The sequence below is a fragment of the Nicotiana sylvestris genome, chromosome 11 (assembly GCF_000393655.2).
Source record: "Nicotiana sylvestris chromosome 11, ASM39365v2, whole genome shotgun sequence".
NCBI lineage: Eukaryota > Viridiplantae > Streptophyta > Magnoliopsida > Solanales > Solanaceae > Nicotiana > Nicotiana sylvestris.
In genome coordinates this window covers 151,834,009-151,847,404 of record NC_091067.1, presented here as the reverse complement: position 1 = coordinate 151,847,404, position 13,396 = coordinate 151,834,009, and the positions used below count along the sequence as shown (strand labels likewise).

Sequence of the window (13,396 nt, the reverse complement as noted above, 5' to 3'; positions counted from 1 at the left end):
TGCCTCCCATCCCGAGGTTGGGGCGTGACAAACTTGGTATCAGAGCCTAAAGTTTTAAAGTATCCTAGGATGTCTCGGAGCTGTGTCTAGTAGAGTCCTTCTTATCGGTGTGTAGACCACATATATAAGTTGGAGGCTACTTGGGAATTTAGAAATAACACCATTCTTTGATGTTCTGGATCGTGCGGTGAAACTGTCCTTCTCTAAGTAGTGCAATGTTCTATCTTTCAGTAAATGGCACCTAAGAAGAAAGCAAGAATTGGCCAAGCAGCCAATGCCACATCAGGAGTGGCTGATGATTCACTACTTGATACTGTGGATGTGGGTAGTCGTCCTGCTATCGCTCTGCCTGATTCTTCTACTCTAGAGCAGACTACCCAGTTCCTATACCCGTAGAGGGTACCACCATCCCTCCTGTTGATACTTCTATCCCGCCTCCAGCTCCAGCTTCCAGTTCTGGTATTTCGGATGGGGATCTTAGGGGAGCTATTCAGATGTTGACCCAGCTAGTGGCCTCCCAGGCCTAGAGGTTGAATGTTGCGCCTAGTTCATCCAGCCAGCAAGGGGATTCTACTAGTTCCAGAGTGAATAGATTTCTTCAGTTAGACCTTCCGGTGTTTACAGTTGCCAATCCAGAAGAAGACCCTCAGGATTTTATTGATGAGATGCACAAGACCCTCAAGGTTATGCGTGCAACTGAGACAGAAGGAGTAGAGTTGGCTGCCTACCGCTTGAAAGGGGTGGCCTATTCATGGTTTGAGTTGTGGGAGGATTCCCGAGAGGAGGGGTGCCCTCTGTCAAGGTGGAGCGAGTTCGCTGATGCCTTTATTGACCATTTCCTGCCCGCTGAGACAAGGGCAACCCATGCGACAGAGTTTGAAAATTTGAGGCAAGGTAACAGAAGTGTGTGGGAGTACCACATGGAGTTTGCTCGCTTGTCTAAGTATGCCATTCATATGATACCCACAATGGAGGCCAGGTGTGCCGGTTTGTTCAGGGCCTTAATTCTTTGACCATTAATGAGTCTTCTACGGTTGCATTGAATTCCGACATGAATTATGGGAAGATGGTAGCATTTTCTCAGGCCACAGAGAACCGTAAATTAAAGAACAGAATGGAGAGAGAGGGTAGAAGCAAGGCCTGGTCTACGGGCAATATGGGGGAGTTACTAGGTGGGGGAAGATCAGCTTTCAGGGGAGGATCATCAGGGCCTTCCCAGTCTATTGCACAGTCTTCAGCCAGTGCACCACTGTCAGGGTCCAGCCAGCAGCAGTGGAGTTGTTTCAGGCCCGGTCAGGGCAGCAGGGGATCCCATCACCGGGGTCGGTCAGGGGAGAGGTTCCAGCAGCAGCAGAGGTCCCCGTGCCCCAGGTGCGGGAAGATACACTCAGGGACTTGCTATCTAGAGTTACCTATATGCTATGGATGTGGGATGAGGGATCATATTCAGAGACATTGTCGTGCATCCTGCCAGGGAGCGGGTAGGGGCACAGCTCAGTCATCCAGCCAGGCAGTTGCTACATCTTCATCCCCCTCCCCAGCTCGAGGTACCCCAGCACCCGCAGGGTGTGGTGCAGCTAGGGGTGGTGCACAGAGTTTAGAGAACCCAGCCGGTTTTATGCTATGAGTGGTTGCCAGACTGTAGAGGCTTCTCCAGATGTTGTTACAGGTATTCTTACTGTCCAATATCATGATGTGTATGCACTTATTGACCCTGGTTACACCTTGTCCTATGTTACCCCTTTTGTTGCTATGGGATTCGGGATAGAGCCGGATCAACTTCATGAGCCCTTTTTGGTGTCTACCCCAGTTGGTGAGTCTATTACAGCTGCTCGGGTTTATAGGGGATGTGTTTCTACAACACGGGTAGGGATATCGCGGCCGATCTTATTGAGTTAGGGGTGGTAGACTTTGATGTAATAATGGGAATGGATTAGATTTATTCATGCTTTGCCAAACTTGATTGTCAGACTAGAACTATTAGGCTTGAATTTCCTAATGAGCCCATTATTGAATGGAAGGGAGATAATGTAGTGCCTAGAGGTCGGTTTATTTCCTACCTTAAGGCCGCAAAGATGATCATGAAGGGGTGTATCTATCATCTAGTTAGGGTTACAGACACCAATGCTAAGGCGCTTAACCTTGAGGCTGTACCAGTTGTGAATGAATTTCCGGATGTCTTTCCAGATGAACTCCCTGGGATTCCATCGGAAATGGAGATTGATTTTGGGATCGATGTGATACTAGGAACACAACCTGTATCAATTCCACCTTATATAATGGCAGCGACAGAATTGAAAGAGCTAAAGGAACGATTGAAGGATTTGCTAGAGAAGGATTTCATCAGGCCGGGTGTGTCGCCATGGGGTGCACCGGTCTTGTTTGTAAGAAAGAAAGATGGATCGCTGCGGATGTGTATTGACTACCGACAACTCAACAAGGTCACAATCAAAAACAAATATCCCCTGCCAAGAATAGATGACTTATTTGATCAATTGCAAGGTGCTACATGTTTCTCAAAGATTGACTTGCAATCCGGGTACCATCAATTGAAGATAAAGGAGCAGGATATTGCCTTCAGAACTTGGTATGGGCACTTTGAATTTATGGTAATGTCTTTTGGGCTAACAAATGCCCCGACAGCTTTCATGGATCTTATGAATCGAGTCTTCAAGCCCTTTCTAGACTCCTTTGTGATAGTGTTTATTGATGATATCCTTATGTATTCCCGAAGTCGGGAGGACCATGCTGCCCATCTCAAGGCAGTTTTGCAGACTCTTCAGCAACATCAATTATATGCAAAATTTTCGAAATGTGAATTCTGGCTTGAATCTATAGCGTTCTTGGGCCATGTAATTTCTAGGGAAGGAATTATGGTTGATCCTCAAAATATTGCAGCAGTGAAGAATTGGCCTAAACCTACCACTCCAACTAAGATTCACAGTTTCTTAGGCTTGGTTGGGTACTACAGGAGGTTTGTGGAGGGATTTTCTACTCTTGCCTCTCCATTGACTAAATTGACGCAGAAAGCAGTTAAATTCCAGTGGTCCAATGCTTGTAAAAAGAGTTTCCAAGAATTGAAGTCAAGATTGACAACAACACCAGTGTTAGCTCTGCCAGAGGGTACAGAGGGGTTTGTAGTGTATTGCGATGCTTCGAGAGTCAGGCTTGGGTGTGTGTTAATGCAACACAGAAAGGTTATAGCCTATGCTTCTAGGCAACTCAAGAATCATGAGAAGAACTATCCGACACATGACTTAGAGCTGGCAGCAGTGGTGTTTGCGCTAAAGATTTGGCAACATTATTTGTATGGGGTCCATGTGGATGTATTTATGGATCATAAGAGCCTTCAATATATTTTCAAGCAGAAAGAGTTGAATTTGAGGCAAAGAAGATGGCTAGAGTTACTCAAGGACTATGACATTGACATTCTCTATCTCCCGGGAAAGGCTAATGTTGTGGCAGATGCACTTAGTCGAAAATCTACGGGAAGTTTAGCTCATTTGGAGGCCCATCAGAGGCCGTTGGCCAGGGAGGTTCACCAGTTGGCTAGTTTGGGAGTTCGCATTGTGGATTCTAATGAAGGAGGGGTAATTTTGCAGAATAGGGCTGAATCATCGCTTGTGGCAGAGGTGAAAGAGAAGAAATTCGTGGATATGTTGTTAGCACAACTGAAAGAGGGGATTCTCAAACACAAAACCACAGTTTTTTCCTTTGGCATGAATGATGGTCCCTACGGTACCAAGACCGCCTATGTGTTCCTGATATCGACGGTCTTCGGGAAAGGATCATGGCAGAAGCTCACACTTCCAGGTATTCCGTGCACCCAGGTTCCACGAAAATGTATCATGATCTTAAGGAAATTTATTGATGGAATAACATGAAGAAAGATGTGGCGGACTTTGTGGCAAAATGTCTGAATTGTCAGCAAGTAAAGGCCGAACACCAAAGGCCCGGTGGATTGGCTCAAAGAATAGAAATACCAATGTGGAAATGGGAGATGATCAACATGGATTTTGTGGTAGGGTTACCACGCACTCCGTGCAAGTTTGACTCAATTTGGGTGATTGTTGATCGACTCACAAAGTCAGCGCACTTCCTTCCAGTCAAATCTACCGACACAGTGGAATGGTATGATCAGTTGTATATCAAAAAAATTGTCAGGTTACATGGCACTCCAGTCTTAATCATCTCAGATCGAGGGGCTAAGTTCATAGCCAACTTTTGGAAGACGTTTTAGCAAGGTTTGGGTACGCAGGTAAATCTTAGCACATCTTTTCATCCATAAACCGATGGTCAAGCACTATTCAGACGCTTGAAGACATGTTGCGCGCTTGTACTCTTGATTTCAAGGGTAGTTGGGATGACCATTTGCCACTCATAGAATTTGCTTACAACAATAGCTTCCACGCTAGTATCCAAATGGCACCATTCGAAGCACTGTATGGTAGGAGATGTAGGTCTCCCATTGGATGGTTTGAGGTTGGAGAAGCGAAATTTATAGGGCCGGACCTCGTGCATCAGGCAATGGAGAAAGTCAAGATTATTAAGGATAGATTGAAAACTGCTCAGAGTCGCCAAAAATCCTATTCGGATGTGCGTCGCAGAGATTTAGAGTTCAAAGAAGATGATTGGGTATTTTTAAAGGTTTCCCCTATGAAGGGCATCATGCGGTTAGGAAAGAAGGGAAAATTAAGTCCGAGGTATGTCTGACCATACAGAATCATTCAGAGGATTGGTCAGGTGGCATACAAGCTCGAGCTGCCACCCGAGATGTCAATGGTACACCCGGTCTTTCATGTGTACATGTTGAGAAAGGTAGTGGGAGATCCGTCCTCTATTGTGCCAGTTGAGACTATTGAGGTTAATGAAGAGCTGTCATATGAAGAAGTTCCAGTTGTCATTCTTGATAGGCAAGTTTGGAAATTGAGGAATAAGGAAATTGCATCCGTGAAAGTGTTATGGCGAAACCAACAAGTTGAAGAAGCCACTTGGGAAGCCGAGGATGTGATGAAAAATAAGTACCCACATTTGTTCGAATAGTCATGTAATAGGCCCCGTGAATTTCCTACTCAGAACCCCGAATCCCGTGGTGCCAAGTTAGGAGCATGTGTTAGGATTCATAAAAATTCTTCGCGGCGAGCTTGCTCACCGTGGTTCGGACCCCTTTGGATTGAACAATGCATTAAAAAGTCAAGAAATAATATTTTCCACAGAAGTGCGATTTTGCGGTCGAGAATGCGGTCACATATCAGCTATGCGGACCACATAGGGGGAATAGTCACCTCAAAGTGAGTCAGTGTGTTAGTCAAATTTGAGGTTAAATATGTGGTCCATTATGCGATTGCATAACCGATATGCGGACCATGTTGCCTATAAATTGTAACCCTATGGGGATCTTGGAAACTAACTCATGTACAGTTTAATGTGGTGTTTAAAATGAACTATCAATGTAGAATGCACTGTCTTTCCCCGCCTAAATGGATAAACAAAAGTATGGTTTCTTTATTCATATCGAGGTGGGTAGGAAGTGTATGGTAAGGCTTGCTCAATTGGGTTCACTCAATTGAGCGTCGGTCGTGCCTTCAGAGGTTGGGGCGTGACAGAAATCAAGTCACACAACAGGAAAGAATAGATGTGAAGTTTTTCCTAACTCTGTAGCCTCGGGGGGATAAATACAGACGTCTCTGTACCGATCCCTCAAACTCTAGTAAGCTTGTCTGTGAATTGTGAGACTCTACTAGAGCGCCTACTAATGAAAGCTAGGCAAGCCAATTATTCCAATTAATTAATCCTTTTCATTTTCAATCCCTTAACAATCGTGAGTTAACATTTTATAAACAGTGGAAATAATAATAAAGCGGAAGAATGAAATGCAATGACTTAAAATAATACCGATACAAATCCATAAAAAGAAGCTACCCAAAACTGGTGTCACAATCTCACAGACTGTCTAAGAATACTACAAATAGGGGTCTGAAAGATAAATACAACGTTGTCTCTGAAATACATAAAAGAAACAATATGGAAAGATAGAAGGAGACGCCAAGGCCTGCGGATGCCTGCAGGACTACCTCGGGTCGCCTGATGGACTGAAGGCAGCAACCTCAATATGGTCCAAAAGCTGCAGCACTAGGATCTGTGCACAGTATAGAGTGTAGTATCAGCACAACCGACCCCATGTGTTGGTAAGTGCCTAGCCTAACCTCGACGAAGTAGGGATAAGGCTAGGATAAGACTACCAAATAAACTTGTGCAGTTATTCATATACAGCAAGTAATAATGACAGAAACTAGCAGTTAAAGATGGGAAGGGGAAACATGTTGCGGGGAATATCATGTACAAACAAAATATCATTAAAGAAGTGAAATGAACACAAAAATTTAACTATAAGCAAGAATAAGGAGATTAAAGACAAGTGCACGGCATCACCCTTCATGCTTTTACCTCACATAATCATGACACGAAATTATCCTTCGTGCATTATCACTCATATCATGGCACGACATTGTACATCGTGCGACACGACATCACCCTTCGTGCTTTTACCTTATAATATCGGCATGACATCACCCTTCGTGCATTAACACTCTCAAAATCATGCACGTCATCACCCTTCGTGCTTTACACTCTTCCTCACCCAAGCAACAATCACAAAGCAATTTGAGCAAGGGAATCAATAATAACACAATAAAATCCCGGCAAGGAAATAATAGCTTAACAATAATATCCCAGCAAGGGAAACAATATCATGAGAAATAACATCCCGGCAAGGGAGATAATATCAAAAGCAATAACATCCTGGCAAGGGAGATAATATCATAAACCTCTTCTCTTTTCCATAATTACTTCACAACTCAATTCTCAACTTGAGCCAATGCTCTACAATGTTCAATTATTGATAATACTTCCACAAGCCTTGTTCAACAGTAAAAATCATCATATAAAGCATGAACAATACGAAACGGAGTCATATCAATCATAGAATAAGACTCACGAGCATGCTTGACACCAACGTATAGATACTCGTCACCACACCTATACGTCGTACTCAACAATTAACACATAGCAAATAAGACACAACTCCTAATCCCTCAAGCTACGGTTAGACCAAACACTTACCTCAATGCCACGAACACAATTCAACCCTTAACTACTGCTTTACCTCTTCTTTCCACCACCAATTCGCTTGTATCTAGCCACAATTTACTTAATAATATCAATAAATGCTAAATGAATCAATTCTAATGCATGGAAATAAGTTTTAGAAAGATTTTCCCAAAAAAGTCAAAAATCGACACCGGACCCACATGGTCAAAACTAGAGGTTTGAACCAAAATCCAATTACCCATTCACCCACGAACTCAAATATATAATTTTTTTTGAAATCGGGACTCAAATCGAGGTACAATTCCCCAAAATTTGAAAATCCTAAGTTCTACCCAAAACACCCAATTTACCCCATGAAAACCCTTGATTTTGAATTGAAATCATGTAAAAAGATGTTATAGATTGAAGAAAATGAGTTAGAAATGACTTACAATTAATTTGGAGAAGAACTTTTCTTTAGAAAAATCGCCTAAGAGAGCTTAGGGTTTGAGAGAGTTTGAAAAATGAGAAAAAAATGCGTCTAAGTCCCAATTAATTGGTCGCAGATGTCGCAATTGCAACAGGAGCTTCGCAATTGAAAAGCTCGCAAATGCGACCAAGGCCTAGCATTTGCGAACCTTGGCATTTTTTGCTAACCTCGAAATTGCGAACAATTAGTTGCAATTGCAATACTGGCCCTCACCTGATGACTTCACATTTGCGAAGGGGTATTCCCAATTGCAAACACTGGCGGGCTGGGCTTTCTTCGCAAATGCTATCAAACCCTCGCAATTGCCAAACCTGTTGGGCTCGCAATTATGAAGCCTGACCTAGCAATTGCGAGATCAGAGTTGCAACACAGCTGAACCTGCAACAGCTATTTCTCTAAGTCCAAATTCACTCTGCGGCCTATCCAAAACTCACCCGATCCCTCGAGGCTCCAAACCTGTCACAACCCGAATTTCCCACCCTCAGGAGTCGTGATGCCGCCTACTAGTGAAAGCTAGGGAAGACAACTATTCCGTTTTAATTACCCCTTTTCAAATCTTTAAGTCCTTATAGTTTCAAAACAACATATCAAAACAGTGGAAATAATAATATCAATAACAAAGCGGAAGACGAAATCTGATAATTTAACTTAATACAAACTGCGGAAGTCTAAATACAACTCTACCCACAATTTGGTGTCACAATTTCACATACTGTCTAAGATTACTACAAATAAAGTCTTAATAGAAATACACGAATCTATCTCTAAATAAGTAAAAACAGAAAAGAAATGATAAAAGGAGATGCCAAGGCCCGCGGACACCTGCAGGACTACCTCGAATCTCCTATTAGACTGAAGGTAGCAACCTCATTGCGGTCAAAACGCTTCGGTACCAGTATCTACACACAGTGCAGAGTGTAGTATCAGCACAACCGACCCCATGTGCTGGTAAGTGCCTAGTCTAACCTCGGAGAAGTAGCGACGAGGCTAGGACCAGACTACCAATAAAGCTGTGCAGTTAAATCATATACAACGGAAAATAAAAGCAAATATTCACAGTAAAGATGGGAGGGGGAAACATGCTGCGGGGAGTACCAGATAACAACAGAATATCAAAATAGGAATGTAAAGAAACCAAAATTTAAATGCCAACAAGAACAAGGAAAACAAACAAAGTATTCACTTTCATTTCTTCCTTGTTGCAGGCGTGCAACCCGATCTCATTTCATATATCTCGGTGCAGGCGTGCAACCTGATCCCATTTCATATATCTCGTTGCAGGCGTGCAACCCAATCCCATTACATATATCTCATTGCAGGCGTGAAACCCGCACCCATTTCATATATCTTGTTGCAGGCGTGCAACCCGCTCCCATTTTATATATCTCCATGGCGGCGTGCCACTCGATCCCATTTACAAGTCAACATCAATCACAAAGAATCCCGGCAAGGTTACAAGAGTACAACTACAACATCCCGGCAAGGGAGACAATATAGCAAACAACAACGTCCTGGCAAGGGAGACAATGTCATAACAATAACATCCCGGCAAGGGAGACAATATCATAAACCATAACATCCTGGCAAGGTCACAAGAATATAACAACAACATCCCGGCAAAGGAACCAACAATGATAATCAACATATTAAGTATGAATAAATCACAACGAAGTCACATCAATTGCTATACGAGACCTACAAGCATGCTTGACACCGACTTATAGATACTCGTCACCATGACTATACGTTGTACTCCACAATTAACACATAGCAAATAAGATACAGCTCCTAATCCTTCAAGCTAAGGTTAGACCAAACACTTAACTCGATGCCACGAACACAATGAAAGCCTCAAACACCGCTTTTCCATAAGAATTCGCCTCCAAATTACTTGTATCTGGCCCAAATTAATTTAACAACATCAATAAATGCTAAAGAATTCATACCCAATGCTTAATAATAGGTTTTCTATCATTTTCTCCAAAAAGTCAAAAATCGACCCCGGGCCCGCTTGGTCGAAACTCGAGGTTCGGACCAAAACTCGATCACTCATTCACCCACGAGCCCAAATATGCAATTAGTTTCGAAATCCGGCCCAAAACAAGGTCTAAATCCCAATTAATCAAAAAGCCCTAACTCTATCCAAATTCGTAATTTCTAGCATAAAATCCCTAGATTTTTGGATGAAAATTGATGAAATGCAATGGGAAATCGAAAGAAAAAGGTTTAGAATTATATACCAATGCTTTGGGTAAGAACTTGTTCTTTGAAAATCGCCTCAATGCTCCCAAATTTTGAAAATATGAAGTAAATGGGTTCTGCCCGTTTTTGCTATTTTTTTAAAAATGACTGGGCAGGCCTTCATCGTGTTCGCGATGGGCCTGTCGCGTTCGCGACGGGTCAGTCCCGGCTGACCATCGCGTTTGCGTTCAACGGCTCGCTTTCGCGGAGCTTCAGCTCCTAGGGCCTTCGCGTTCGCGGTAAGGAGGCCACGTTTGCGTAGAACAAATTTGAAATCCCTTCCCCCAGGCCACTAACCCTACGCATTCGCGCGGGCCTAGACGCGTTCGCGAAGTGTAACTCCCCCACAGCTTCGCATTTGCGTCTTAAGCTCCGCGTTCGCGAAGACAAACTGGCACCTAAGGAAGTTTGCCATATGCGTTCGTGAGTGGAGCCACGCGAACGTGAAGAACAAAACCTTTGTGCACCTGAGACAGCAAAACCTGCAACTTTTCTAAGTGTATAAACATCCTAAAACCCATCTGAAAGTCACCCAAGCCCTCGGGGCTCCTAACCAAACATGCATACTAACCCAAAAACATCATATGGACTTATTCGTACGATCAAATCTCCAAATTAACACCCATAACTATGAATTTAGCATCAAAATCAAATAAAATCTCATGAACTTTCAACGTTTCAAATTTTACAACTAAGGTTCTGAATCACATCATTTCAAGTTCGTTTCTCACCAAATTTTACAGGCTTAACTTAAATCATATATAACACCTGTACCGGTCTCCAGAACCAAAATACGGGCCCGATAACATCAAATTCAATTACATTCAAATTTCCAAAAACTCTAAAACTTTCAGGTAAACAATTTTCTTCAAAAATTCATTTCACGGGCTAGGGACCTTGGAATCGATTCCAGGCATACGCCCAAGTCCCATATTTCCTACGGACCCTCCGGGACCGTCAAATTACGGGTTCGGGTCTGTTTACCCAAAATATTGATCGTAGTCAACCTAAATTTATTTTATAAGCAAAGTTCATCATTTTTCACAGATTTTCACATAATGGCTTTCCGGATATACTGTGTACGCAAATCGAGGTGAGACAAAAAGAGGTTTTTAAGGCCTTGGAACACATAATCAACTTGTAAAACAAGTGATGACCTTTTGGGTCATCATATTCTTCACCTCTAAAACAATCATTCGTCCTCGAACGGACATAAGAAGGAAGTACTTGAGTCAGAGAAAATATGGGGATATCGGCTCCGCATATCGGACATGGACTCCCAGGTCACTGCCTCAATAGGCCGGCCACTCCACTGAACACGAACGGAAGGGAAACTCTTCGATCTCAACTGACAAACCTGCTGGTCTAGAATAGCTATCGGCTCCTCCTTATAGGACAAGTCCTTGTCCAACTGGACAGTGCTGAAATCTAACACGTGGGATGGATTGTTGTGATACTTCAGAAATATGGACATATGAAACACTGGATGCACTGCTGATAAGATCGGCGACAACGCAAGTCTGTAAGCCACCTATCCCACTCGATTAAGAATCTCAAACAGATCAATGAACCTAAGGCTAAGCTTGCCCCTTTTCCCAAATATCATCATGCCCTTCATAGGCGACACCCGAAGCAACACCTACTCACCGACCATGAATGTCAAATCACGAACCATACGATCGGCATAACTCTTTGACTGAGCTATACGAAGCCTATCCTAAATAATCCTGACCTTGTCCAAGGCATCCTGTACTAAATCTGTACCCAACAACTGAGCCTCTCCTGGCTCAAACCATCCAACCGGTGACCGACACCTCCTACCATATAAAGCCTCATAAAGAGCCATCTGGATGCTCGACTAGTAGCTGTTGTTGTAGGCAAACTCCGCTAAAGGCAAAAACTGATCCCACGAGCCTCAAAAGTCAATGACACAAGCTCGGAGAATATCCTCCAAAATCTGAATAGTATGCTTGGGCTGCCCGTCCGTCTGAGGATGAAATGTTGTGCTCAACTCGACCAGTGTGCTCAACTCGACCAGTGTGCCCAACTCATGCTGAACTACTCTCCCGAAATGTGAGGTAAACTGCGTACCTCGGTCAGAAATGATAGACATGGGCATACCATGAAGACGAACAATCTCCCGGATATAGATCTCAGCTAACCTCTCAGAAGAATATGAGACTGCCACAGGAATGAAATGGGATGACTTGGTCAGCCTATCAACAATAACCCACACTGCATCGAAATTCCTCTGAGTCTGTGGGAGTCCAACAACAAAGTCCATAGTGACACGCTCCCACTTCAACTTGGGAAGCTCAATCCTCTAAAACAGACCAACAAGTCTCTGATGCTCATACTTTACCTGTTGATAGTTCCAACACTGAGCCACATACGCAACAATATCCTTCTTTATCCTCCTCCACCAGTAATGTTGCCGTAAAGCCTAATACATCTTAGTAGTGCCCGGATGAATAGAGTACCGGGAACTATGGGCCTCCTCTAAAATCAACTCTCGAAGCCCATCCACATTAGGCACACAAACTCGACCTTGCAACCTCAAAACCCCATCATCTCCTAATGTAACCTGCTTGGCACCACCGTGCTGCACCGTGTCTCTAAAAACACATAAATGAAGATCATCAGACTGCCGATCTCGGATACACTCCAATAATGAAGAACGAGTGACTGTGCCAGCTAATACATAGATGGGCTCAAAAATATCCAACCTCATGAACTGATTTGCCAAAGCCTGAACATCCAAAGCAAGCGGTCTCTCACCGACCGGAATATATGGAAGACTGCCCATACTAGCTGACTTTTTACTCAAAGCATCGGCCACCACATTGGCCTTTCCCGGATGATATAGGATGGTGATACCATAGTCCTTTAATAGCTCCAACCACCTCCTCTACATCAAATTTATCTCCTTCTGCTTGAACAAATACTGAAGTCTCTTGTGATCCGTGAACACCTCACATGCCACGCCATATAGATAATGCCTTCAAATATTCAATGCGTGAACAATGGCTGCTAACTCCAAATCATGAACTGGATAATTCCTCTCATGAACCTTCAACTTCCGCGAAGCATAAGCAATGACTTTGCCATCCTGCATCAACACCACACCAAGTCTAATACGAGATGCATCACAATAAAATGTATATTGCCCTGAACCTGTGGGCAAAACCAACATTGTCTCTGTAGTCAAAGCTATTTTGACCTTCTGAAAGATCACCTCACACTCGTCTGACCACCTGAACTAGGCACCTTTCTGGGTCAACCTGGTCATAGGGGATGCTATAGATGAAAACCCCTCCACAAATCGACGGTAGTAACCTGCCAAACCTAAGAAACTCCAGATCTTTGTAGTTGATGCGGGTCTAGGCCAGTTCTTGCCTGCCTCTATCTTTTTCGGATCTACCTGAATACCCTCTGCTGATACAACATGACCTAATAATGCAATCGAACTCAACCGGAACTCACACTTCGAATACTTAGCATACAATTGACTATCTCTCAAAGTCTGAAGAACCACTCTCAAATGTTGCTCATGCTCCTCCCAGCTGCGAGAGTAAA

General features: G+C 43.4%; 1 protein-coding gene across 1 annotated transcript; it reads left to right on the top strand.

The window, feature by feature from the left end:
- The first annotated feature begins 1,623 nt into the window (after positions 1-1,623).
- Positions 1,624-5,043, top strand: LOC138881854 (uncharacterized). Its single transcript, XM_070162142.1, has 6 exons — positions 1,624-1,866; positions 2,022-2,352; positions 2,839-3,197; positions 3,369-3,704; positions 4,312-4,635; positions 4,744-5,043. The coding sequence occupies exons 1-6, from the start codon at positions 1,624-1,626 to the stop codon at positions 5,041-5,043; spliced, it is 1,893 nt and encodes a 630-aa protein (XP_070018243.1).
- The last annotated feature ends 8,353 nt before the right edge of the window (positions 5,044-13,396 follow it).